Raw genomic sequence first — 26,115 nt, 5'->3', positions numbered from 1 at the left:
AAAGGCAAGTCAGTCATGGACTGGGAGCAGATAACTGACACATATACATGCTCTTTATTCTATATGTGATCTTTATGTATTCTGCATGTTGGTCCTCGGTCAGATAACAAAGAACATGGCTGTTTTTCTAAGTGAGTTACAGCTAACAAGCTAATATTACAAATCCTTTACATTCGCAAATATAGTTTAAATATGGAAATTTTAAGATAAAGCACACTTGCTCTTCATAATTACCTTCAGATATAATTGAGACTACACTACTGAACATAATTAGGTATGCTGTTATACCTAATCAATTCCGGTTACCATATTTTACACTTACTGGTCATCAGCAATATTCTGTATGTATTGATCATTAAACTCCTAAAGAAATATCGATCCAACAAACTGGATACATTTAATATTCTTTAAAGGCAGATAAGCTGAAGGAAGAAGTAGCCTTTCTTGATATCGTACTCTCAAATTACTGATAGAACTTTACCAGAGAAATAATTACATATCTTGTCAAACATCAAAAAATCCAGCCCTGGCTGGTGTGGCTGAGTGGTTGAGTGCCAGCCTGTGAATCAAAGGGTCACCAGTTCGATTCCCAGTCAGGGCACATGCCTGGGTTGCGGGCCAGGTCCCCAGTATGGGGCACGTGAGAGGCAACCACACATTGATGTTTCTCTTCCTCTCTTCCTCTCTCTCTAAAAATAAACAGATAAAACCTTTTTTTAAAAAATCCACAAAACGTTTCCAAGATAATACATTTGTTATTCAATATCCAAAAATAAATAAAGGCTTTCTAACCGAAAGCACTTATATTCCCAGCTAGGTAATCATTAAAAACACAAAGCTTAAGGAAAAAAGTCTTGCTAAATAGTCCACTCAGTTACACTAAGTATTTTCCACCTAACACTTTCTCAAATTAAAAAGATATGTATTTCCTCAGGACATGTCAACAAGAGCTCATTTCAAACCGTTTAGCCTGTGTTATGTCAACACAGCAAGATTCCTTGGCTACCATGAGTCATATTAGTTGACTATGAAATTTCTCAATCTTCTTTCCATCTTGAGCTTGGTGGGTCTATACACCAAGCAAACTAAATACATTACTGTTATATTAATACACAGACTCTTATAAGAACACCTACGTTTGAAAACCACATGCACTTTCAGAGTCGGCAAGGTAAGGCTTATTAGCTGCATGGCTGAGCTTCTCCCAGGCTCGGACTGTGGCATTGTGGGCCAGGACGGACAGGAAATGGGAAAGGCTGTGAGACCAGAGGTGGTAAACCTGACCCACCGACATGCCCTTACAACCACCAACAAATTCAGTGGAGAAAAGACACATTAAAAAATGAATGATGTGGGGTCAACTGAGTAGCCAGTTGAGAAAGAGGGAAAATCTGTAATTCCTACTTGTTCCAAGGATAAATTCTAAACTGGGATCAAGGATTTAAATAGAAAAAAAATAAAATCACAGACCTGGCCAGGTGGCTCAGTTGGTTGGAGCGTCATCCCGCACACCAAAAGGCTGTGGGCTCGATCGCCAGTCAGGGCATGTGCCTGGGTTGTGAGTTTGATCCACGACTGGGTCACCTGCCGGAGGCAACCCACTGATGTTTCTCCCTCACATCTATGTTGTTCTCTCTCTCTCTCTAAACCTTCCTCTACCTGTAAAATCAATACACATATCCTTGGATGAGGATTAAATAAATAAATAAAAATAAAGCCATAACCATACTCATGGATTTGAAGGATTAATATTCTTAAAGTGTTCTTACTACCTAGAGCAACATACTGATTCAGTGTAAACCCTGTTGAAACACCAGTGGCATCTTTTCCAGAACTAGAACTAATTGTAAAATTTATATGGAACTAAAGATTCTAAATAGCCAAAGAAACCTTGAGAAAGAACAAAGTGGAGGTGTCATGCTTCCCAACTTCAAACTATATTACAAAGCTATACCGCATACAAAAACAAACTCAAAAGGGTAAAGACTTAAACGTAACACCTGGACCCATGAAACTCCTAGAAGAAAACTTAGCGGGTACACCCTTTGGCATTGCTCTTAGCAATAGCTTTTTGGATGTGTCTCCTTGGGCAATGGCAACAAAGGAAATATACACACATGGGACAACATCGAACTAAAAAGTTTTTACACAGCAAAAGAAACCATCAACAAAACAAAAAGACGACCTATTGAATAGGAGAAGATATTCACCAGTGATAAATTCTATAAGGGGTTGATTTCCAAAATATATAAGGAACTCATACAACTTCATGCCAAAAAGGAAAACAATCTGATTTAAAAATGGGCAGAGGGGACATAAAACACGAAGCAACAAGCTAACAAACAAACCAAAACCCTGATAGATACAGAAAACAGTGGTTACCAGAGGGGAAAGAGTGCAGAGGAGGAAAAAGAGGGTCAAATACGGGAACACACTATAGAGCAGGGGTGTCAAACTCATTTTCACCGGAGGCACATCAGTCTCGCAGTTGAACTTCCACAGGCGGGCGGAATGTAATTTTAGGACTATATACATGTAACTGCTCCTTAGCTAGAGGCAAGGAGCTGGGCGCTGCTGCCAGGTAGAAACAAGGTAGACAGCCGAATTCAGCCTGTGGGCCTTGTGTTTGCCACTTGCACAACAAAGTATACAGATGCCAGATTATAAAACTGTACACCTGAAATCTATACACTATTAACTAATGTTATCCCAATGAATTTAATTTTTTAAAGATTTTGTTTATTTATTTTTAGAGAGGGGAGGGAGGGAGAAAGAGAGAGAGAGAAACATCAATGTATGGTTGCTGGGGGCCATGGCCTGCAACCCAGGCATGTGCCCTGACTGGGAATCGAACCTGCGATGCTTTGGTTCACAGCCCGCACTCAATCCACTGAGCTACGCCAGCAAGGGCTGAATTTAATTTTTTTAAATGGGCACAGGACTTGAGTAGACATTTCTCCAAAGAGGACATACAGATGGAAAACAGACATATGAAAAGATGCTCTATGTCACTCATCATCAGAAAACTGCAAATCAGCCCTGACTGGTGTGGCTCAGTGAATTGAGTTCTGGCCTTCCAATCAAAGGGTCGCCACTTTGATTCCCAGGCTAGGACACATGCCTGGGTTGTGGGCCAGGTCCCCGGTAGGGGGCACGAAAGAGGCAGCCACACGTTGTTTTTCTCCCTCTTTCTCCCTTCCCCTCCAAAAATAAATAAATAAATAAATAAATAAATAAATAAAATCTTAAAAAAAAAAGAAAAATGCAAATTAAAACCACAATAAGACACCACCTCACACCTGTCAGAATGGCTGTTATTTAAAAAAAAAATCAACCAATAAAATAACATCCTGGTGTTGGCCAGGATGTGGAGAAAAGGGAGCCCTCGTGCACTATTGGTGGGATTGTAAATTGGTGGAGCTGCTATGGAAAATATAATGGAGATTCCTCAAAAAGGTGAAAATAGAGCTTCTGGGTGAGGGAAGATTAGAGAATGGAGGGATTGAGCAGAAAGGAAAAAGGACTTGTGGACATGGACAACAGTGTGGTGATTGCTGAGGGGAGGGGGAATAAGGGGATTAAAAGGTAATGGGAAAAAATACAATAAAGATTAAATTAAAAATAAATAAATAAATAAATAAATAAAATAATAAAATAAAACAAAATAAAAATTGAGCTTCCATACCACCCAACAATTCTACTTCTGGGTATTTATCCAAAGAAAACAAAAAGCTAATTTGAAAAGATACATGCATCCCTATATTCATTGCAGCTACCTATGTTCATGGAGGCAACCTAAGTGTCCGTCCACAGATGAGCTGATAAAGAATATACGCAATGGAGTATTACTCGGTAATAAAAAATGAAATCTTATTTTACAGCAACATGGATGGGCCTTGAGGGCATTATTCTAAGTGAAGTAAGCCTCTCATTTGGAAAGTGACTGACAAATACTGTATGATCTCATTTCTATGTATGTGGAATCTAAAGAACAATAAAGGAACTCATAGACTGGTACAGAGATACAGAGAACAGGTTGGACGTGACCAGAGGTGGTGGGTGGGGGATGCGCCAAAGGGGCAGCACTGCTCAGGGAATAAAAAGACAAGCCACAGACTGGGAAACAGAATTTGCAAATCACATAGTTGGTAAATGCCTTAGAATGCACAGAGAATTCTTGACAAATCAGTTTAAAAATGGGTCAAAGATTTAAACACTTCACCAAATAAGACACACAGATGTCAAGTGAACATATTAGAAGATACTCAACATGATTAAACATTGGGGAAATGCAAATTAAAGGCAGAATGAGCTCTGGCTGGGTGGTTCAGTTGGTTGGAACATCATCTGGAACACCAAGAAGGTTGTGGGTTCAATCCCCAGTCACAGTGCATGCAAGAGACAGCCTATCAATGTTGCTCTCTCACATCAATATTTCTTTCTCTCTCTCTCTCTCTAAAAATTAATTTTAAAAAATCCTCAGATGAGGACTAAAGGGAAAAAAGCTACAATGAGATACCTCTGTGCACCTTAAAAGTTGCTTAAATTACAAGGATAGCCGTTCCAAGTGTTTTTGATGATGTGAAGCAAATAAGTCTGTCATACACTGCAAGTAGAGATAAGGAATGGTACAACCACTTTGAAAAACTGTTTGGCAGTTTCTTAAAAAGTTAAACTACACCTATATTCTACTCACAGGGATTTAGCCAGGAGAAATGAAAGCATATGTCCATACAAAGACTTGCACACTTGTTCACAGCAGCTCAATTCGGAAGAGCCGAAACCCAGAAACAACCCGAAGGCCCACCAGCAGGCGAGTGGATGAACGAAGCGCCACAGGCCCCTGCAGTGGAATACGACTCGGCAGTAAATCAGTGGGCGCCTGCCACAGCATGTGACCCTCCACATACACTGAGTGAGAGAAGCCAGACAAAAATGTACATATTCTGTGATTCCATTTACATAAAATTCTAGGAACTGCGAACTAATCTCTAATGACAGAAAACCCATCAGTGGTTGGCTCAGGATGGGGTGGGGAGGAGGGAGGGGTCACAAAGGGCAAGGGGCAACTTTTGGGCACCATGGCTGTGCTATCTGCCTTGATTGAAGTGATACTTTCACAGGTGTGTACATAATGTGTCAAACTGATTAAACTGTACACTTTAAATAGTTTATTTTTTCATTTAATCAAAAGTATATATATATATGTTTTACATTCAATATTATTTTGTATTAGTGTCAGGTGTACAACATCGTGGTTAGACAATCATATGCTTTATGAAGTGTTCTCCCTGATGTTTCTACCTGGCACCATACATAGCTACTATAATATTATTTTTAAAAGATTTTATGTGTTTATGTATTTAATTTATTTAGAGAGGGGGGAAGGGAGGAAGAAAGAGAGGGAGAGAAACATCAGGGTGTGGTTGCCTCTCATGTGGCCCCCACTGGGGACCTGGCCTGCAACCCAGGCATGTGCCCTGACTGGGAATGAACTGGTGACCTTTTGGTTCACAGGCTCGCCCTCAATCCACGGAGCTACACCAACCAGGGCTATAATATTATTGACTATATTCTTTATGCTGTATTTTACATCCCATGACTATTCTGTAACTACCAGCTTGTACTTCTTAATCCCTTCACCTTTTTCACACATCCCCCAACCGCCCTCCCCTCTGGCAACAGTCTGTTCTCTGTATCTACAAGTCTAAATATTCACAGTTAATTATATGTCAGTTCCACTTCAAAAAAAGTTGTTAAAATGGAATAGATATAATTATATTTATAAAATACATGTAGGGTATTACAGATAATAACAGAACATTCTGTGTATCCATCACCTAGTTTTAAAAAGTAAACATAATCATCATTTTTGAAAATTTCCATATTCCCCTACCAGTCTAAAAGTCAGGTTTTCCTATTAAAAATGGATGTCAAGCTATTTTTTAATGCTTGTAATTCTCAAACGTGAATATTCTAAAGAACTATTTTTCATCTAAATTAACTGAATAATGCGGTAGTGCATAATTTGAAGTTCACACTTGCCCTTTACCCCTGACCAGTGTGGGTCCTCTAGCAAAGCTCCAGCAAAGCAAAAGGTCACCAGTTGGCACTTGCCTGTGTTGCGGGTTCAGTCTCTGTGAAAAGTAACCAATTGATTTTCTCTCTCTCTCTCCCTTCCCTTCCCCTCTCTCTGAAACATAATAAATGAAGTAAGAAAAGAAGGAACAAACGAACTTGTCCTTTAAAAATGAGCAGCCCAAAACAGTGACTTAAAAATAATTTTGTCGAGTTAGGGTCTGGAAGTCTCAGCACAGATTGCTAAAGGGAAAAAATTCTTGATAACTGTAGCCTGTAGGTACGTCTTTTCGACTACCTTTGCAAAGAACACAGGAGGAAGGGGAGGAAGAGGGGGCGGGGAGAAGGGCGGAGCGGAACAGGAAGAGGGGGTGTTGCGGAGAAGGCCCCCCTGGCTGCCATCTTCTGATAACAGTTTAACCAGGCTCCACCCACGGGTTCTGTTTTCTTTATAGAAGGCATTAGAAGACCTGGATGGGGAGTAAGGACACTGTGCACAGAAAACTGTGGTAGCTTCCAAGCCCAGAGAAGGAGGAGCAGGAACAGATTTGGAAAAAGGGATTGTAATCACCTTTCCATCTAAGGAAAAGCTAGGTTTGCTTCAAGAAAACAAAGCTATGAGTCAGCTTTTGCCAAAGGTCTATTAAGTGGGTGAAATGGGCCTTTTGCTCTTGATCTGACCTCTGCTGCAGCTTTCTCTTGTAGCACAGCCTGTCCCCTCCTCTGAAGCTGATAGGCTCTGGCCGGGGGCCAAACCTTGCCTCCTGCAGTTAAAGCAGTCAGGTCGCCAAACGGGCTGTTTTTTTCTCTTCCCAGTGATGGCGCTGGCCATCTTTATCCTCCGGCTGGCAGTTTGCATCCTGGTACTTCCCCTGTACTTGCTCAACTTTCTGGGCTTGTGGAGCTGGATCTGCAAAAAATGCTTCCCCTACTTATTGGTGAGGTTCAGTGAGATGTACAACAAACACATGGCCAGCAAGAAGCGCGAGCTCTTCAGCAACCTGCGGGACTTCGCCGGCCCCTCCGGGAAGCTCTCCCTGCTGGAGTTGGGCTGTGGCACGGGGGCCAACTTCAAGTTCTATCCGCCTGGATGCATGGTGACCTGTGTTGACCCCAACCCCAACTTTGAGAAGTTCTTGATCAAGAGCATTGCTGAGAATCGACACTTGCAGTTCGAGCGCTTCGTGGTGGCCGCCGGGGAGAACATGCACCAGGTGGCAGACAGCTCCATGGACGCGGTGGTCTGCACCCTGGTCCTGTGCTCCGTGGAGAGCCAGGAGCGGATCCTCCAGGAGGTGTGCAGAGTGCTGAGGCCGGTGAGTGAGGGGGTTGTGAGGAGGGCTGGTTAGCAGCAAACACCATCACCAAAGGCAGTCCTATCGATTTCAGCTAAATTCAAGTCTAAGGTTAAAAAGTAAACTAGAGAAGACACTATTGAATTTTTTAAAAATCTTAGAGTGGGAAAGAAGCTGTAGAGGGAACGACCGATAAATCTGAATACATAAAATTTTAAAACTGCAGGGAAAAACTACTACAAACAAAGTTAAAGTACAAAAACTTGGAAAAAGTATTTGCTAGGGATGATAGACAAAGGGTTTAACTTCCTTCATATTAAAAGACATTACAAGTCAAAAGTCAGGATTTTTTAAATCAGTAAGAAAAACACATGAGGGACAGTTGGTGAGTCCAGTGGCCACCGCGGGGAGAGGAGAGCGCAGCCGAGAAGGAGGCCCAAAGCCCCAGGCCCCCTACCACCGCCGGGTTACTGGGCCTACTCGCGGCTCCGCCCTCCCCGCCGCTCGGTCCCGCCCACTGCCTGCCAAGGGGTGGTGGAGGCTGCGAGGCCTGAGCCGCGGAAGCAGCTGGGCGCCTGCGGCTGCGCCTGCTGCTGCTGCTTACACTGCTAGGGCCTCGGCAAGGATCCCGGCTGTCTGCGACCGAGAGACCTCAGCCACCTGAATGAGGAGCAGCCGCAGCCCCTGGCCGTGGCCGTGGAGGGCCCCAGCCGGTCCTAGCCGAGGTGTGGCGTTCTTTACAAATTCGAGGCAAGACACCCCCTCCACACACACACACACACACACCCGCAGAAAAGTTATGACTTGTTTTATTGCGGTGGCCTGGAACTGAACCCATAATGTGCCCGAGAAAGGGCTCACACCAGCTGTCCCCGTTCATACCAATAAAGAAGTTCTAGATGTGGAAACTAATTTGGGATTTGGCCATGCACTTGTCACTGCCATTTCAGTTACCACTGTACCTGAACTGGATGATGAGGCGTTTTTTGCCACCGCCTATGGCTGCGCGCTCGGACCATCTGACAGTGCTGCCTGGTGCTCTGCTGGTCTGGGGCTTCATTACTCGCTATCAGTTTTGTTTGGCTGTGCTACCACCATCACCCCAGGGTCTACACCTACTATGTTTCCACTGCATTATTTGCCATTTTTGGCTTGGGAAGGCTTAAAGATGAGTCCACAGGGAGGTCAAAAGAAACTGGAAGAAGTTGAAGCAGAATTAAAGAAAAATGGTGAAGAATTTCAATGAACCAAACTCTTAAATGGACCAGATGTTGAAATGGGTATAAGCAGGATACCTCAGAAAAAGCGGCCGCATTTGATTTCACCCATGTTTGTTCAGGCTCTTGCATTAACATTCTAAGCGGAGGGGGGTGATCCCTCTCAACTAACTACGGTTGTTCGGGTTGTTCGGGCAGCGAGAGCGCCCCTGCCGCGGAGCCGTGGGAGGGGCAGGGGACTCGCCTTACGGGCTGGATCAGCTCTAACTGGAAGAGGAACAAGAGCACCAAAAAGTGTCAGAACTGTGAGGATCAGAGGAGGCGGCGCATTTTTGGCACTTGCTGCATTATTTATAAGTTCTGATTCTGGTTTTTAATAAGCTCTTGACACATCTGTATTTAGTTTAAGATGGGTAACTCTTGTGTTTATGTACATAGTGTACATTGAAACTAAAAGTAATGAAAATATTGTAAAAAAAAAAGAAAGAAGAAAAACGCCAGAGAAAAATAGGCAAAGAGCAGGAACCAAAATACAAATAAAAATAACCAATTATATGATACAAATGCTCAACCTTACAATTAACTAACAAATTAAAACAAGATACCATTTTTACCTATTATACTGTCAGAGACTTTTAAGGTCAGTATGGTGTAGGGGTGAGTTTGGGAGACTGGACACCCTCATACACACTGGAGAAAGTGCCCTCTTTGGAGGGCAATTTGATAATATCATATTATTTTATTATTAAATGTATTTCAGTGACGTTGGTTAATAAAATTACGTAGGTTTCAAGTGCGCACTTCTATAACACGTCATATATGTTGCACAGTGTGCTCACCACCCAATGTCAAATCTTCTGTTGACACACACTAGACCCTCTTTACCCTCTGCCACCTCCCCGCCCCCTTCCCCTCTGGAAACCACCACACTGTCGTCTGTGTCTGTGAGTTTTTACTTGTTTTGTTTGTTCGTTTGTTGTTTTCAGTTTTATATCCTACATATGAGTGAAATATGGTTCTTTTTCTGAAGGACTTATTTCGCTTAGCATGACATTCTGAAGACCAATCCATGTTGTCACAAATGGCAGTGTTTCATCTTTTCTTACGGCTGAGTAGTATTCCACTGTGTACATGGACCACGCCTTCTTTATCCAGTCCTCTACTGAGGGACACTCCGGTTGTTTCCATGGCTTGGCTGCCGCGAATGATGCTGCAGTGAATGCAGGGGTACATCTATCTTTACAAATAACTGTTTTCAAATTTTGCAGTAGATACCCAGAAGAGAGGTGGCTGGATCATATGGTAACGCTATTCTTAATTTGTTGAGAATTTTCTACATTGCTCTCCATAGTAGCCATCCCAGTTTGCATTCCCGCTAGCAGTGAACCGGGGCTCCTTTTTCCCTACAACCTCTCCAACACAGAAGAAAACATAGGTACTAAAGTTAAGGACTTTGGTCATAGGGAGGATTTTATAGATTTGACCCCAAAAGCAAAGGAAACAAAAGCAAAAATATAAAAATCTAAGGTGCACATACTCCTTTACCCAGTGTGAATTTATCCCATAGCTCTACTGCACAAATGTGAAAAAACTCATCCATAGGCAAAAATATTCATTATGGTTTGTGTAATAATACAAATTGGAAATAACCTAGAAGTCCATCAATCGGAGGCTATTCAAGTAAAATGCCACACAGTATAAAGGGCTTCTGTGCAGCTCTTAAAAACAACAAGGAACAGTTATCTATGTTGATATGAAAAAGCCCCCAAGAGAATGTTAAATGAAAAAATCAAAGTGCAGAAAGTGATGTAGAATATAAGCCTATTTGGGGGGTGGGGAGAATATACCTAAATACGTATTTCTGTTCATGGGAATGACAGACAAGAAACTGTTGGTAGTGATGCCTCTTGGGAATGGGACAAGGGCAGGGGAAGAGTGCCTTTCTGCATAGTTTGAAATTCTTAATGCTTCTATGTAGTTTCCACATATTGCCTTTATTTATTATTTGTTTAAAAACTAATTTAAGATAGTTTTATTCCAAATATAGTTGAACATAAATAAAGTGTGGATATCTTAACATTTGAATTTACTTTTCTAGGAGAAAAGGGCGTTCTGCAATCCCGAGTTCTATTTTCTAATAGAGGAAGTTCCTCAGGAAGAAAAGGACTTGAAGATAGGATTTACAGGCAATTATATAATTTTGTCTTTGGCTCAAGGATAGGCCAACATCAAAGTAATAAATGAAAAAGGTCTGATTCTTATGCCCAAAAGCTGGGTTCTTGTGTCCTAAGCCTGGGCACTGACTCGGCATGGTTAGCAGATGTTTTGTTCACAGTGTTGCTGATCTCACAAAACCCCTCCAGAGCAAGTAATTAACTTCTCTGTTGTACAGTACTGATAACACTCTGAAGGAGATCAAACTCTTGGTAGACCTCCATTGCTCCTGTGAAGCATCCACTCTGCTGAATAAAACCAGCTTTATTACAGTCTCATTTAACACAACAGTCCTGTAAAGTAGGCATTGTCTTCTTTTGGGTTGAGGAAACAGACCCAGAGAGGTTAAGAAACTTGCTCCAAGTCACACAGCTAGTAGGTCTTGCTTTAATGCAAACATTCTTACTGCCACTCCACATGGTCACTCGGGCTTCTTCTCTCTCTGACTTCCACGTTTCTGCCACCTTTGCTGACTGTTCTTCCTCCAGCCATGCCTAAATAGTGGGGTTTCCCTTTGATTCTCATTCCACTCACACAGCCCCCAGGGTAGTCTCACTCACCCCCAGAGGTTGCGAGTACCAGGCGTACTTAGACGTTTCCAAATCAGATGACATATCTAGCCCAGCTCCGTGTGTCCAGCTATCTGCCTGACAGTCTCCTGCATTATCCAGGGGTCCATACCGACCTCCCAGACCTGGCTCTCCTCCTTTCTCTCCTGTCCTGTTCTATGGTTGGCTGGTTGGTTAGTTTTTATCAGGAAATTTCAAGTTTTCCATTGATGAGCATAGATCTCAGACTCACTCAGAGAATTTGGGGGAACTCCATCTGTCAGCTCTCTGCCTTGGAGAGCCAAGACTAGGGCAGCTAGAAGGGACTAAGAATGGGGGGCAGTCACTGCAGGTTTTGGGGGTGACTGTCAGGACCCGTTCCCCCTACTCACCTCAGAGACAGGCAGAAAACTTCTGAGGACCTCCTAGTAACATGGAAGCCTTATTTGTCTAGACTCGACCTGTATTTATAGGACTGTCCTATATAAAGCAGCACTTTCAAATTCCTACATGACAGTGATTTACACAGGGCATCCACTGATGGAATAAAATACCAACTGACAAAATGTCAGCATGGACTTGGTCACACTTTTAGATGATTCAGTATTGTAGTCAGTCACACGCATGTTCTTGTGACAATGGTATCAAAGTATAGGACATGGTTATTCAGTCTCAGGAGGCACTCGGTGTGGATTCAGACTCTCTCCCAGGCTTGCAAAGCAGAGCCTGAGAACAATTTTCACATGAATTAAAAGATTTTTTAAAATAAAGAAGTAGAGATTTTAAAAAATATTTTACTTATTTATTTTTAGAGAGAGGAGAAAGGAGGGAGACAGAGAGGGAAACATCAATGTGTAGCTGCTTCTTGCATGCCCCTCATTGGGGACCTGGTCCGCAACCTAGGCATGTGCCCTGACTGGGAATTGAACTAGCGACCCTTTTGGTTCACAGGCCAGAGCTCAATCTACTGAGCCACACCAGCCAGGGCAGAAGGAGAGATTTTTTTAAGAGTAATTAAAAGGCAATTAACAAACTGGGGAAAACATTTGTAGTATAGCCTTATTATATTAAAAGTCCTTAGTAATCAGTAAGAAAAAAAAACAACACTCTATTACAAAATTGATAAAGGACATCAACAAGCAAATTAGAAAAGAAAAAATCTAAATAATAAGGGTTAGTAAAAGATGTTATATCTATTAAGAATATAAAAGACATGCATAGTATTGAAAATGAAATACCATTTACCCATCAAATTAACAAAGATATGGGGGTTAAGTACTAATGAAAGTTTATTGGCAATGGGTGTTCACATCCATTGCTAGTATGAATATAAATTTGCTACACCTTTTCCAAAGGGCAATTGGACAGCTTATACTGACAGCTTTTAAAAGGCACAGACTTTTGACTCAGCAAGTCCACTTTTTAGCGAGTTACTTATTTGGAAAGAATGAGAGATGGTCACAAAGATTTATGGATAAGGATAAATATGGATAACCAATTTATAATAATAGAGAAAAATTGGAAATAACCCAAATGAGAATAGTTAAATAACAGATGGTAGCTTCAGTTGTGTGAAATACTGTGTACGATTTTTTAAATTATGTTTTAGAATACTGTTCAGACACATACATAAAATTAAGCAGGTTACAAAATAGAACATATATTTCAATCCTAGTTTTAGGAGAAAAATACATCTTCATATATAAAAGCTTACACAAAACCTTAACAGTAGTTATCACGAGGTGATGGCTTGGTAGTTGATTTTTTAAAAAATCTTTTCTGTATTTTCTAAATTTAAAAAGAAGTTTTTTAAATAAACATGTTGGTGAGACAGTACTGCCAGCCTCCGGAGCCTCCCCGCCGAGGCTCAAAACCCCATTCTGACCTTTACCAGTTGGTGAATGAGGCGAGGTGCTTGTTTCCCGAGTGCCTCCTTTCTCAGCCCCCTGGTCTGTAAAACAGGAGTGATAACAGCAATGCTTACTACATAAATGTACTGGGGGGTCGAGTTCACAGATGATGGGCATTAGGGATATAGCCCCTCGGACACAGTAACTGCTTTATGTGCTAGCTATCATTGTGTATGTATTATGTATTGCTTTATGATCAGAAAACAGAAGTGTGAATGACTGCTTTAGACTGTGGCCGCTCTGTGTACAATTCGACTGAGGATGAAACTATTGATCAAAATGATATCTTAGTAAGTTTTAACTTATCTGTGTCTTCTCATGGACTTGACCTTTGGGGCCACTGAAATCTGATGCTTCAGTCATCTTATGAGTTTGTTTTCCCCAAACTAAAAGTCTTGGCATGTGTTTCCTTTTCTCTTTTTCAGGGAGGGGCTTTTTATTTCATGGAGCATGTAGCAGCTGAGCATTCAACCTGGAATTACTTCTGGCAACAGGTCCTGGACCCAGCCTGGTATCTCCTGTTTGACGGGTGCAACCTGACCAGAGAGAGCTGGAAGGCCGTGGAGAAGGCCAGCTTCTCCCAGCTGAAGCTGCAGCACATACAGGCCCCGCTGACCTGGGAGCTGATGCGCCCTCACATCTATGGATATGCTGTGAAATAGTGCGAGCAGGGAGTAAAAAGCTGAATGAATGGCTCGAATAATGTAAGGCTTCAGTTTTATACTTAAAATACTAATTGGGAGAAGAGAAACCCTCTTTGAGATAAAGTTGAATTTCATCCCCAAAAGTTTACATTAAACCCTATTTAGCCAGTTTCTATTGCCTCCCAAAAAATCAAAAACAAAACAGCTTTGAACTCTCCTTTAGAAGGAAATGGTAAGCTTTGATCATTGAAGTCTACCATTATCCCCAAACCTTAGTTTATTCAGTAACTTCAAAATGTTTCCAAATGCCTTATTTAAGTCATACCCAACAGATTTGAATTTCACCTCCTCTTTGAGAGTGTGGTGAAATAAGCAGTTAAATCATGCAAAAGAAGACTTGGAAAAAGGAGAAATAAAAAGATCTTGCCCTGGTTGGTATGGCTCAGTGGATTGAGTGCAGGCTGTGAACCAAAGGGTCGCTGGTTCAATTTCCTGTCAAGGCACATGCCTAGGTTGCAGGCCAGGTCCCCGGTAGGTGGCGTGCTAGAGGCAACTACGCATTGATGTTTCTCTCCCTCTCTTTTTCCCTCCCTTCCCGTCTCTCTAAAAATAAATAAAATCTTAAAAAAAAAGATCTTAATGACTCACAAACTGAATATATATATACACCTGTTGAAAATCCAAATCTAAATAGCACAGATTTGTTAAAGAAATCTGAATCTATTTGTTCTCTTAGTGTTGCTGGGCTGGCTTTCAAAATTGATGTACCAGGATGTCACCCCTAGTTCTGCCACCTCTGTCACACCTTTCATTCCTCTGTCCACCCAAGTGTGTTTTTCTGCATTCCAGTTTTCAATCCTTTAGATGAAACTATATCAGAATTATATCTGACAATTTAGTATGTCCGTGAAACTACCTGAGGCAATTAAGGTTCTTGGGTTCATTTTCCTTATAATCGTGCACACACTTCGCTGAATGCAGTCAACTGCAGGCCAGGAAGAGACCCACTGTAATCAGGAAATCTTTGTATAATTAGGTACAGCTTGTAAGAGTCCCTAAAAACCAGCAATCTGTGAGTCTGTAAAGAAACAGGTATATTTTTTATTCAGATGAAATTTCCACCCCTTTCCCAAGATGATGTCTTTGTTCCTAGCAACCAAGTGCTTTCAAAACAAGTGTTGAGTTGATCAGTCAGAGGGTTTAAGTGTAGGATTTTCAGCAATAGTTTACATGTCTTTTCATAAATTTAGTATATTTTCTGAGATGCTTTTGCAAAAGGACTACTTTAAATATCAAATCAATAAATTCATATGCATTTTAGGAATGACAATAAAACAAGTGATTTATATATTTGCTGGCTTGGTTTCATTTTTCTTAATGTCTCTGGGAGGGCTTTAAGGGCTTGGAAAGTTAAGCTATTTGAACGTGCAGATTTTTCTTTCTCCAGCCAAGTAGCTATAAACACAGCTAGCAGATCCTAGAAAAACCAATTTTGGAAGGATCAGAACGCATTTCGAAAGATTCAAGTCCAAAGTTTGTGTGATCTGTAGAGCAGCAAGTGAGGAAGTGTACTGTTCTCTTTTGAACATGAAAACAATTACCGTTGCAGCGAGGCTGGGACACTGACCTAAGGCCTCCTGGGCACTGGAACATGAATCTCCTGCCTCTGGAGTCTCCCCAAATCCTTAACCTGCCCACCTCACTATTGTTTAGGTTAGTCTAGTGACTGAGAAATACGAAAAGCCACAGTTTGCGTGCTGAATGGTGTGGCTCAGTTGGGTGTCGTCCTGTAAACCAAAAGGTCATGGGTTCCATTCCTGGCCAGTGCACATGCCTGGGCTGTAGGTTCAATCCCCAGTGGGGCATATCTGGGAGGCAACTGATTGATTTTTTCTTTCATTGATGTATCTCTCCTCTTTCTCCCTCCCTGCCCCCTCTCCATAAATAAAAAAATAGCCACAAGTTGACATGATGAAATGTTACTGGCATGTTGGAAGGTAAGTAACAGTGCAAGGTACTGGACACATGCTTACTAATTCCTTCTTGCCTCAAGTGGTTTGGAAAACATTATCCTCAACTTCTACAGACAGCACTGAGGTGTAGAGAAATAAATAAATGAAGTTTCTGGCATTCCACAAGTTACAAAGCAAGTCTTACAAGCCCTGCTTCCCAAGACCACAAAACCTGTTTTGACTATGATTGCTAATATTACCTTCTCACTGCTTTCCTCCTCTGGCCTAGAAAATTTATGGTTACTCCAACAGCCTGAGGAGTGAGTCTCAATTGGCTATTACCGACAATACAGAGTCACAAGCCATTCCCTGAACTAATCGTGTTTAAATGGGGTGGATTATGCTGATTGTATCAAGTACAGGTCACAGCGTTCCCTCCCTGGGGGTGAGACGAAGAGACTTGTGGATCATCCAGATGGAAACAAGGCCTCTGGCTCTGGCTGGTGTAGCTCAGCTGCTTGAGCACTGGCCTGCGAACCACAAGGTCACCGGGTTATTACTGATCTGGGCACATGGCCGGTTCGTAGACAGGTCCTCAGCTGGGGACGTGCAGGAGGCAACCAGTTGATACTTCTCTCACATATCAATGTTTCTCTCCCTCTCTCCTCCCCGCGTCTCTAAAAATAAAATAAAAAATATCTTTTTAAAAAATTGATGAAAACTAAAGCGGGAATGGATGTAGGGAAGGCACACCATAAATGCCCAGTATAAACTCATTGCATTTCAATCAGACCCTCTGTCTGCTCTCCTGGGGTGGATCACATGGCACTGTGCTTACAACGCTGGCTTGTCAGTGGGATAACTGTGTGCAGTGAGGAAAATAAAAGATAAAATGACACTGGCTTCAGCATCAAAGTGATCTAGGCCAAGTCCTAGCTGTATCATTCATCGCCTGTGTGACCTTGAGCAAGTCACTTCTCTAGTCTCACTTTCTTCCTCTGTTTTGGGGATAGTTTCTACCTAAGGGGGTATTTTGAGGCGTTAATGAAGTGAAGCACTTGGTGCTTAATAAATGTTGATCTTCGGGCAACGAATGTGTGGGTGCCTGCTGCGTGCTCTGATTCTTTGTGCTTGCTCCTCTCTCACGGAGCACGCAGTTGCAACGCTGTAGGAGCTGGGGCACCGGAGAGTGAAAGCTGACCCACCCAGGAGGAAGAGGGTCAGAGGCCTTCTTGAGGAAGTAGCTTCTGAGCTGAATTCCAGAAGATGAATATAGAGTATTTCGGCTTAATGGAACCGCTTGCGCCACAGACAGATGAAAGGAGGAAGCACGGTCTATTGAAGGAACTGAAAGAAAGTTGGCACAGCTGGGCAGCAGAGTCTGAAAGGCGGGTTTGGGGAGGGCAATTATTTCCATCAGTTTCTCGCTAATTTTTAAGAACCTGGACCCATGAGCTCAACACTTACTTCAAAGGCTAATGAAAAACACATTAAAATTTCTTTTATTTAGATTATAAAACATTCTGATCCTAAGTGTTCTCTTTCTTCTAAATTCCTACACGTTTTACACTTGAGCAGAGACTGAACTGCTGCATAATAGTTCTTTTTGTCCTCTTGATCCTGACATAAGCCTTTCTCTTCAGTATTTCTTTGGAAAACGCAGAACTTAACAGAACTGAAATTTAATTCTTGTTTATCTGTTAAGGTAACTGAAGGGACAACCTTCTTTCCCCCTTCCCTGGATTTGCCCCCTCACACAGCATGGAAAAACAGCCGCTCAGCAGACAACTCTCCTGGGTAGAAAGAAGTGGCTGCCCAGGCAGGCACCAATACCTACTCCAGATCGTGATCGCTTGAACCAGAAAATGCTTTTTAAACCGGTCTCCACACCGCCATGTCTTCACCACCCGTCTTCACGCTCATAACTTCTAGAACAGTTTATTTTTTTATTTATTGCTGTTAATTACAGTTGTCCCAATTTTTGGCCCTTGACCCGCTCACCCCCTTATTCTAATTTTTTATTAGTGAATTGATTTTGACACACAGAGAGAGAAACATTAATTTGTTGTTCCATTTATTTATGCATTCATTGATTGATTGTTGTCTGTGCCTTGACTGGGGATCAAACTCACAACCTTAGTGTTCTAAGCAACTGAGCTAGCCAGCCAGAGCCCCGAACACTTCAATTTGGCCATTCCCACAACTGAACATCACGACGTGTCTACTCAACAGAAGACTGAATGGAAGCCGCTCAGCTCTGCATTCAGGATCGTCTGTCAACTGACACCTCAACCCTTTTCCACACTTTGTAGTCCAGTGGGAAAAGCACGGGTTCGGAGTCAGAATGCTCTACACCACATCTTCTTCTCACGTATCTTACTAATATTTGATTTCACTTGGTATGTGAGGATAACTCCTATGTCTCCTAGGGCTCTTGTGAAGATGGAATGAGATAAATACAGAAAGTGCGTTGTAGACTGTGTCCTCGTGAGCGATGAGCACTGGTGTCTCCCGAGACACCTCACGCTGCTCAAGGCCCCGCCTCCTGGAGCATTTGTGAGAGTAACCAAATGAAGTGTGTTTTTCTATCAGAAAAGATATTTCACTTCAATAAATGTGGTCCTGGAATTCCATTTGACTGGATTATTGGACATTATTCTGTTTTCTGAAGGTTCAGTGTAAAGAAACCTCCCATAAAAAGTAACTGGGCAATGCTCTCATTTTTGCACCCAACAGTAAAAAGCCCGGCCCCCGCGTGAAATGCACTTGCTCCCGTGGCTGCAAGTAACTCCCACGCAGAGTGCTGTGGGTACGACAGGATTTCCTGCATCCCTCCAATCTCAGCTCCCATTTTATCCGTCAAGCTAAGCAGGTGCTACTCAGGCTGCAAAAGAAGTAGCACTCAGTTCGAATTCTATCTCATTTCTGAGGTATGAGGACGGATTATTAACTGTGATGCCAGAGAAAGGTTTTTCAAATGCTTCTGTCCACCAAAGCTTAGCAACAAAGAAATCTGAAAACCTTTTTCTAAAACAGCAAAGGCTGCCTTAAAATATGTATTTTTATCAATATAAATGGTGCCATATACCACATTGCTTGCCAATGCACACAACTCCATTTGCCCGGATATCACAAGGGAATGTTGGAGAATGTGGACACTACTAATACATTGTTAACCCGTCAGCCCACATTTTTGCTATTGTGCTTTTATTTTCTACCCGTCATCTGGGTAGGAGCCCTTCTGGGATCCTGAGTAAAACTTTCTAAAGAAACATTTGCCTTATGCTCACAGAGCACCTAGATGACACATAGGTCTGAAAATGTGAGAATTAGGTACAAAACGTGCTACCAAAATACTAGTTATTAGTTCTTACAGGGCCATAAGAGACTCCTTATAAAAGGTACAGAGCCTCTCACTAGAAAAGGTATACAAATAAACACACCATTTGAGAGGAAAACAGGCACCTGTCTAGGCATGTTGTCATCACCTCCGAAGTGCCACATACGAAACTGTAACCTCTGGAGTCCCATTCTTGAAACACTGCCTTCCAGCCTTTTACCCACCTGGCCAGCTCACAGACCTCTAACGCCTCCGTCCTGGCGTAGTCCCTCTCAGGCTACCCGCAGACACCGACTCCCTTCTCCCGCCAGGCTGGACTACAGAGGAAGTCAAATTCATCGTCTTCTACTCATGCCTTCTTTTCCTGTTGCCATACAAATCTGCCAATGCCTTTGTTTTTAAAGAGTTTTCTAAAAGATTTTATTTATTTGTTTTTTAGAGAGAGAAGGGAGAGAAAAAGAGAGGTATGGAAACATCAATCAGATGCATCTCGCACGACCTCAACCAGGGACCTGGCCCGCAACCCAGGCATGTGCCCTGACTGGGAACTAAACTGGGAATTGACCTGACAGGGAATTGAACTGGGAACCTTTCAGTTTGTGGGGGGACGCCCAACCAACTGAGCCACATCAGACCGGGCAAATCAGCGGATTTCTGACCACGGAGTCTCTATTACCCCTAATCTGCTTATCATTCTGTATTTTTTCCTTAGCAATTGGCAACACAGTTTTTGTGATTGTCACTCAAGCTGGAAACCAGGACATCTACCTAGTTTCTCTCTGACCTCCCACAGTCAGACACTGTCCCTTTCTTTCTCCTCCTGTTGCTGCTGTAGCAAATTACAGCAAATGTAATGGTTTTAAGGGGAGGTGGAAGAGGATATGGGCGGACAGATGGGGATGGACGGAGACTTGACTTGGGGTGGTGAACACACAATATACCTACAGATGATGTGTTATAGAATCGTTCACTTGAAACCTATATGACTTTACTGACCAGTCTCACCCCAATAAAGTCAATAAATAAAAGTTTTCAATGGCTTAAAACAATGTAGATTTATTATCTTACAGTTCCAAAGGACGAAAGCCCAGAGTGGGCCCCACTGGGCTGAAACCGAGGCATCGGCAGGGCCGTCCAGCCGGCGGGAGGATGCCTGCCTGCCTTTGCACACCGAGGGGTCGCCCGGATTCCTTCGCATGTGGCCCCTTCATCCGTCTTCAAATCCCTCTCTGAATCTGACCAATCTGGCCTCCCACTTTCACTTCTAAGGGCCCTTGCGATGACTTTGGCCACACCCTGATAATCCAGGAAAATCTCCCATCTCAGGATTGGCTGGTTAGCACCCTTAAATCCACCTGCAGCCTTAATTTCCCTTTGTCTGTAGCATAACACATTCGGCAGGTGTTGGAGATTAAGATGTGGACATATCTGGGAATGGGGCAAACAGCCATTATTCTGCCTACTATATCAGCTAGACCAGAAGAAAAATAAAAGGTTAAAGAAAATATGTAAATGATAATGGGACCCTTGGTGAGGCACCAAACCCATCTAAACTAAGATAGACCAAAGTGAGAGCAGTGTGGAATGGCAAAATACTTCTGGGAAGAATTGTATGAGGGATACAAAGGAACAAAATCTAGGTTTCCAAAAGAAAATTAGGCTGTGTTTTATAGGATGGTTCACGGTTGTCCCTAAAATGTCTCCCCATGCTAAAATTATAGTTTCAATTCCTGGAGCCTTCCCACGTGATCCCTTGACTCAGAATCTGTCAGTGAGTCTGGGGATAACTTCCAACCCTCCCCAAACTCTTCACAACTTTAAAATAATAAAACCTAACACATAATTTTTAAGGATTCTTTTTCATGTATCTAAAGATACTCTCTCTATCTTTAGAGAGAGGGAAAGAGAAGGAGAAAGACAAGGAGAGAAATATCTATGTGCAAGAAATACATCGATCAGTTAGTTGCCTCTTGCACACCCCCAACTGGGGACCTGGACCACAACCCCGGCATGTGCCCTGACGGGGAATCAAACCAGCAACCCTTTGGTTCGCAGGCTGGCACTCAGTCCAATGAGCCACACCAGCCAGGGCCATAGTTTTTTTAAATATGCAAAAATGGTCCTACACATGAAGAATTTCAATCACAATACAAGAAATGCTCATTAAAGCTACTGTGAAAAATCAGTTTTCACACATCAGGGAGGCAAAGACTTCAAAAGTCTGACAACACGTTTGTTGGGCAGGCCGTGGAGACACGGACATTTCTGCATCTTGCTGGTGGGAATGCAAACTCGTACAATTCTTGGGAAATCGGGCAATATCTAACAAAATTACCTCTGACCCAGCCATCACAACTCTGGGAATTTACCCTGAAGATGCACTTCCAACAGTATGGAAATACAGATGCACAGGTTGTGCACAATTGTTTGCAGCATTTCCACGCTAGATGCCCGTGCACACGTCTGCACAGCACCCTGCAGCTGTGAGCAGATGAGGAAGTGCTCTAGGAGGAGTTAAGATCTAATCTCAAGGATAAATTAAGTAAACAAAAGCTATGCTAGCAAAATTATCTGTAGTGTGGTACCTTCTCTGTAAAAAAGAAAAAGAAGGGTAAGTAAAAAAACATGTAGGTACCTGTTTATTTTTGCAAATAGGTACTTAGGAAGAATAAGCCAGAAACAAGTAAGAAACAAATGGGTAGGAGAAGAGTAGAAATAAAGGGGAGAGAGGAGTGACACATTTTCAAATAGACCCTTTGTGTAGTTTTGATTTTTGGAACCATGTTTATGTTTTACACAAAATACACAAAAGAATGTCTCACATAAAATAAAATTTAAAAAGAGGGGAACGCTAAATTGGAAAAAGAAAAAACACCCGACTGTACTCTAAATGAATCAGCACATTGACACCAACAATAACACAATGAACCCAAGTAGCTTTTCTCCAGTTTTATTGAGCTATGATTCACATACCATAAAATTTACCTGCAGTGTACAATTCAGTGGTTTTTAGTATATTCAGAGTTTTACAACCATCACCAAAATCTATTTTAACACATTTTTCATCACCTGCCCTTAAAAGACTCCATACCCACTAGTAGTCACTTCCTATTTCTCCCCACTGCCTTGCAGCCCAAGGCAAACACTAATCTACTGGGTTAGCCAAAAAGTCCATATTTTTTCCTGTAAAATAAAAGACACATGTGTCTTTTTCACCAATAACTTTATTGGTTTGGATATTTTGAGTAAGTTGGCTATCTCCCATATGGTATAATGTTGATTGTTCTCAATTAATGTCTCAATTTGATTGCTACCAACTTCAGCTGGTCCACCCATTCATGGAGCATCATTCAGAGAGAAATCTCCAGCATGAAACTTTGCCAACCACTTTTGCCATGTTCAGTCAGTCACAGCACTTTCTCCATAACCGCACTATTTTTGTGTGTGTCTTTCAGTTGCATTTTTACCTTTCTTGAAATAATAAAACATAATATGCTAAACATTGCACAAAAATTCACCAATTTTGGTAAGTTTTTTTAATGCACACTGTTATGACAGCTATCACAACACAATCTAACAAAATTGTTTCGAATGACGTTAAACATAAATAAACGATACTGGAACCATCTTATGGAAAAACCATACGAACTTTTTGGCCAAGCCAATACTTTCTGTGTCTATAGATTTGCTTATTCTGGACATTTCATATCAATGGAACACACAATTCCTGTTCTTTTGTGACAGCTTCTTTCACTTAGCATGTTTTCCAACACTCATCTATGGTGCGGCATGTATCAGTGCTTCATCTCTTTTTCGGCCAAACAATATTCCATCGTATGGATCCATCACAATTATATCTCCGTTTACACACGATGAACATTTGAGTTGTTTCCACTTATTGGCAATTGTGAATAATGATGCTACAATATTTGTGTATAAGTCTTTCTGCAGACATATGTTTTCATTCCAACTGATTTTTGAAGACAGTATTTTGATTGTATTTCCACTGACAAAAAGGGGTATAAAACTATTTAATAGGTTTGTTTTTCACAGAAGTACAGGTTAGAAATTCTGTTTTTTTGTGTATTCTACAATTGAGCAAACACAGTCATGTGTCTCTTCACGATGGGGATACTTTCTGAGAAATGCATCATTAGGCAATTTTGTCATCGTGATAACATCACGAGCTCACTCCCACAAACCTAGATGGTACAGCCCATCACTCCTAGACTACAAGCCTGTACAGCATGTTACTGTACAAAACAACATGAGATCAAATCAAGCACAAGAGAAAATTATGCAATCAAAAGACACGGTGCACACGAGATGTATGAGGCTGTCCCCTGCGTAGCGCAGCATACTGTTTTATGGGAAACTTTTTTGTGTGAGTAGAGAGACTACACTCTAAAAAAATGTTAAAATGTATAGTACAGTAAACACATAAACCAGTAACATAGTTATCATTATCAAGCATTATGTATTACACATAATTGTATGAGCTACACTTTTTCATATGACTGACAACACAGGTTTTTTTTAAACCAGCATCACCACAAACATGTGAGTAATGCATTGCACTATGACCTAGGATGGTTATGATGTCACCAGGTAATAGGAATTTTTCAGTTCCATTTTAATCTTGTGGGACCACTGTTATACGTGTGATCTATCATTGACCAAAATGTCACTCTGCAAATCATGATTGTAAATAAATACACTAAGGATAGTGAGAGTCAGGTCTCTCACCATCAGAAAAGGAATTACAAATATGATAAGGAGAAGATCAGAAAGAACCCTGTGGAGTTGGAATGAAATTGGAGATACTACTATGAACTCATGGTTTAAATATAGATAGTTATTTAGGAATAGAAGTAGATACAGACACAGATATAAATTCTAACTCTGTCTGCTGAGAAGGCCTGCAAATAATGATACTCCAGTAACAATGAGCACCTCTGGTGCCCAGAATTTGGTTTCTAAATACCATTCTACACTAAAATTAATCAGGACTCCTTGAAGAAATAGCTGGTTTCAGGGTTGGGAGAGGAAAAGTACAAGTTCAGTTTGCAACAATGTGTTATGTCAGGACATAAAGTGTTTGGCCCTGGCTGGTGTGGCTCAGTGGATTGAGCACCAGCCTGTGAACCAAAGGGTCTCTGGTTCGATTCCAAGTCAGGGCCTATCCTTGGGTTGCAGGCCAGGTCCCCAGTTGGGGGCGTGGGGGTGTGGGAGAGGAAACTGATTGATGTTTCTCTCCCTCTCTCCTTCCCTTCCCCTTCTCTCTAAATCATTAAAAAAAGTGTCTGAAGAATGGTGGCATCATATCAATAACAGCCAGCTTGGCCAGCTTGAAGGGCTTGAAGGGACTCACACTAGCCAAATCTGGGGCAATTTGACCATCAGAATAAATAATTATAGTAATGGATAAGTTACTGAATGAAATAGAAACTCATAAATCCAAACTGATGTATATAAATATGATTCCTTACAGTAGAATATCAATGGAATATATAAAAGAAATTAAGGCTTTAGACAATTACCATTTGGCAAACATAACATTAATTGACTCAGGCAAGGGAGCATCATAAAAAGTCTGACAAACAACAGGATATTTTTATAACATTAAAGTATTTCCTGACAAAATACTTACTAACGGTAAAGGGGGAAATAGTAACTTTACTAAAAATTTGCACACATTACCTCCGTACAAGTGGCGGAAGCAGCGGCGCAGTAGACAGGGCCCACCCACAGCCACTCGGAAGAGGCGTGCCTCTCCCCAGTTCTGTGTTCGGTGACTACAAGACCCGATGGGCGCGTCTGCAGCGTGGAAATCAGCAAGTACTACAAATCGTGGCTTTTTACCCCTGGAAAGCCAACTGTTAAGTCAATTATCAGGGTAATACTAGAGCAAAGTTACTACCTCCAACCAGCTGACCTCACATGCTTCGTGATACTGCACACCAAGGTCGACCATCACTTCTGTGGCTATTCTGTCAGAACTGAAAACTTCATTCTAATGATAGGAGAGCATCAGGAATAACCTACATTGAGAGACACTATAAAATAGCTGGACGGAAGGAAGAAATCACATTGAGAGAAAAATTATAAAGCAAATGTAACTAAATGTTAACAAAGGACAATGTGGGTACCGGACATGCAGTTACTTCTTTGTACTGTTCTGGAAACTTTTCTGTAAGTCTGAAATCATTTAAATATTAAAAGTTTATAAGAAAAAAACCCGCGAACGCTCCCTGGTTTTCTGCCTTACCCTGCGGTCTTCGCAGCTGCAGTTGGGAGGAGGCAGTGAACCAGGACTTCCAGGCTCAAGGTGCCCAGAGGTGCGTGGTCACAACGGGAGCGAAGCAGCGCCCCCCAGCCGCAGGCCAGGGAGCCGCACTAGCCGGGCTGCCCGCGAAGGCGCAGGCGCAGGCTGCACCCTGCCGCCCCGCCCACCCGGCCTCGGATTGGCCGCGGGCGCAAGGGCGTCACGTCCTCCTCGAGGGGCGCGCGTGCAGCTCGAGGCTCTGCGCGGGCTGCAGGTGTGAGGGCCCTGCTGCCCAAGGACTCGGGAGGAGCTCGCGGTGCGTCCACCAGCACTGCCCCTCCGGCAAGCACATATTCCTGAAAGACACAAGTCTCAGCCCTCAGACAGCTAACGCCACGCATACCCGCAAACCCCATGTTGCAGCCCCACGCCCAGTTACCTCTTGGTTTTGAGCCCTGGAGCTGGGTAATAGCAGTCACAGTCACAAAGGGAAGTGGAGAGCTCCCTTGTGAAGGCAGAATTAAGTAATCACATCTTCTTCAAAAACTTTAATGTTTTCTTAATGTCTTCAAAAGCCTAATGTTTGTGGTGCAGGTGCTGCTGTTTCCCAGTGAGGGCTGTGACAACCTTGGCCAATGCCAGCCGGCCACTC

The 26,115-nt window shown here is 42.3% G+C and overlaps 1 protein-coding gene and 1 pseudogene across 1 annotated transcript; both read left to right on the top strand.

The window, feature by feature from the left end:
- The first annotated feature begins 6,537 nt into the window (after positions 1-6,537).
- Positions 6,538-14,339, top strand: METTL7A (methyltransferase like 7A). Its single transcript, XM_045829960.1, has 2 exons — positions 6,538-7,394; positions 13,688-14,339. The coding sequence occupies exons 1-2, from the start codon at positions 6,897-6,899 to the stop codon at positions 13,922-13,924; spliced, it is 735 nt and encodes a 244-aa protein (XP_045685916.1). The 5' UTR covers positions 6,538-6,896; the 3' UTR covers positions 13,925-14,339.
- Positions 8,212-9,391, top strand: LOC123812516 (annotated as a pseudogene).
- Positions 14,340-26,115: the final 11,776 nt, after the last annotated feature.

The sequence above is a fragment of the Phyllostomus hastatus genome, unplaced genomic scaffold (genome assembly GCF_019186645.2).
Source record: "Phyllostomus hastatus isolate PE091 unplaced genomic scaffold, TTU_PhHast_1.1 phas_scaffold_93, whole genome shotgun sequence".
In the NCBI taxonomy this organism is placed as follows: Eukaryota; Metazoa; Chordata; class Mammalia; order Chiroptera; family Phyllostomidae; genus Phyllostomus; species Phyllostomus hastatus.
Note: the sequence above shows the minus strand (reverse complement) of the source record. Positions and strands in the feature narration are given on the sequence as shown.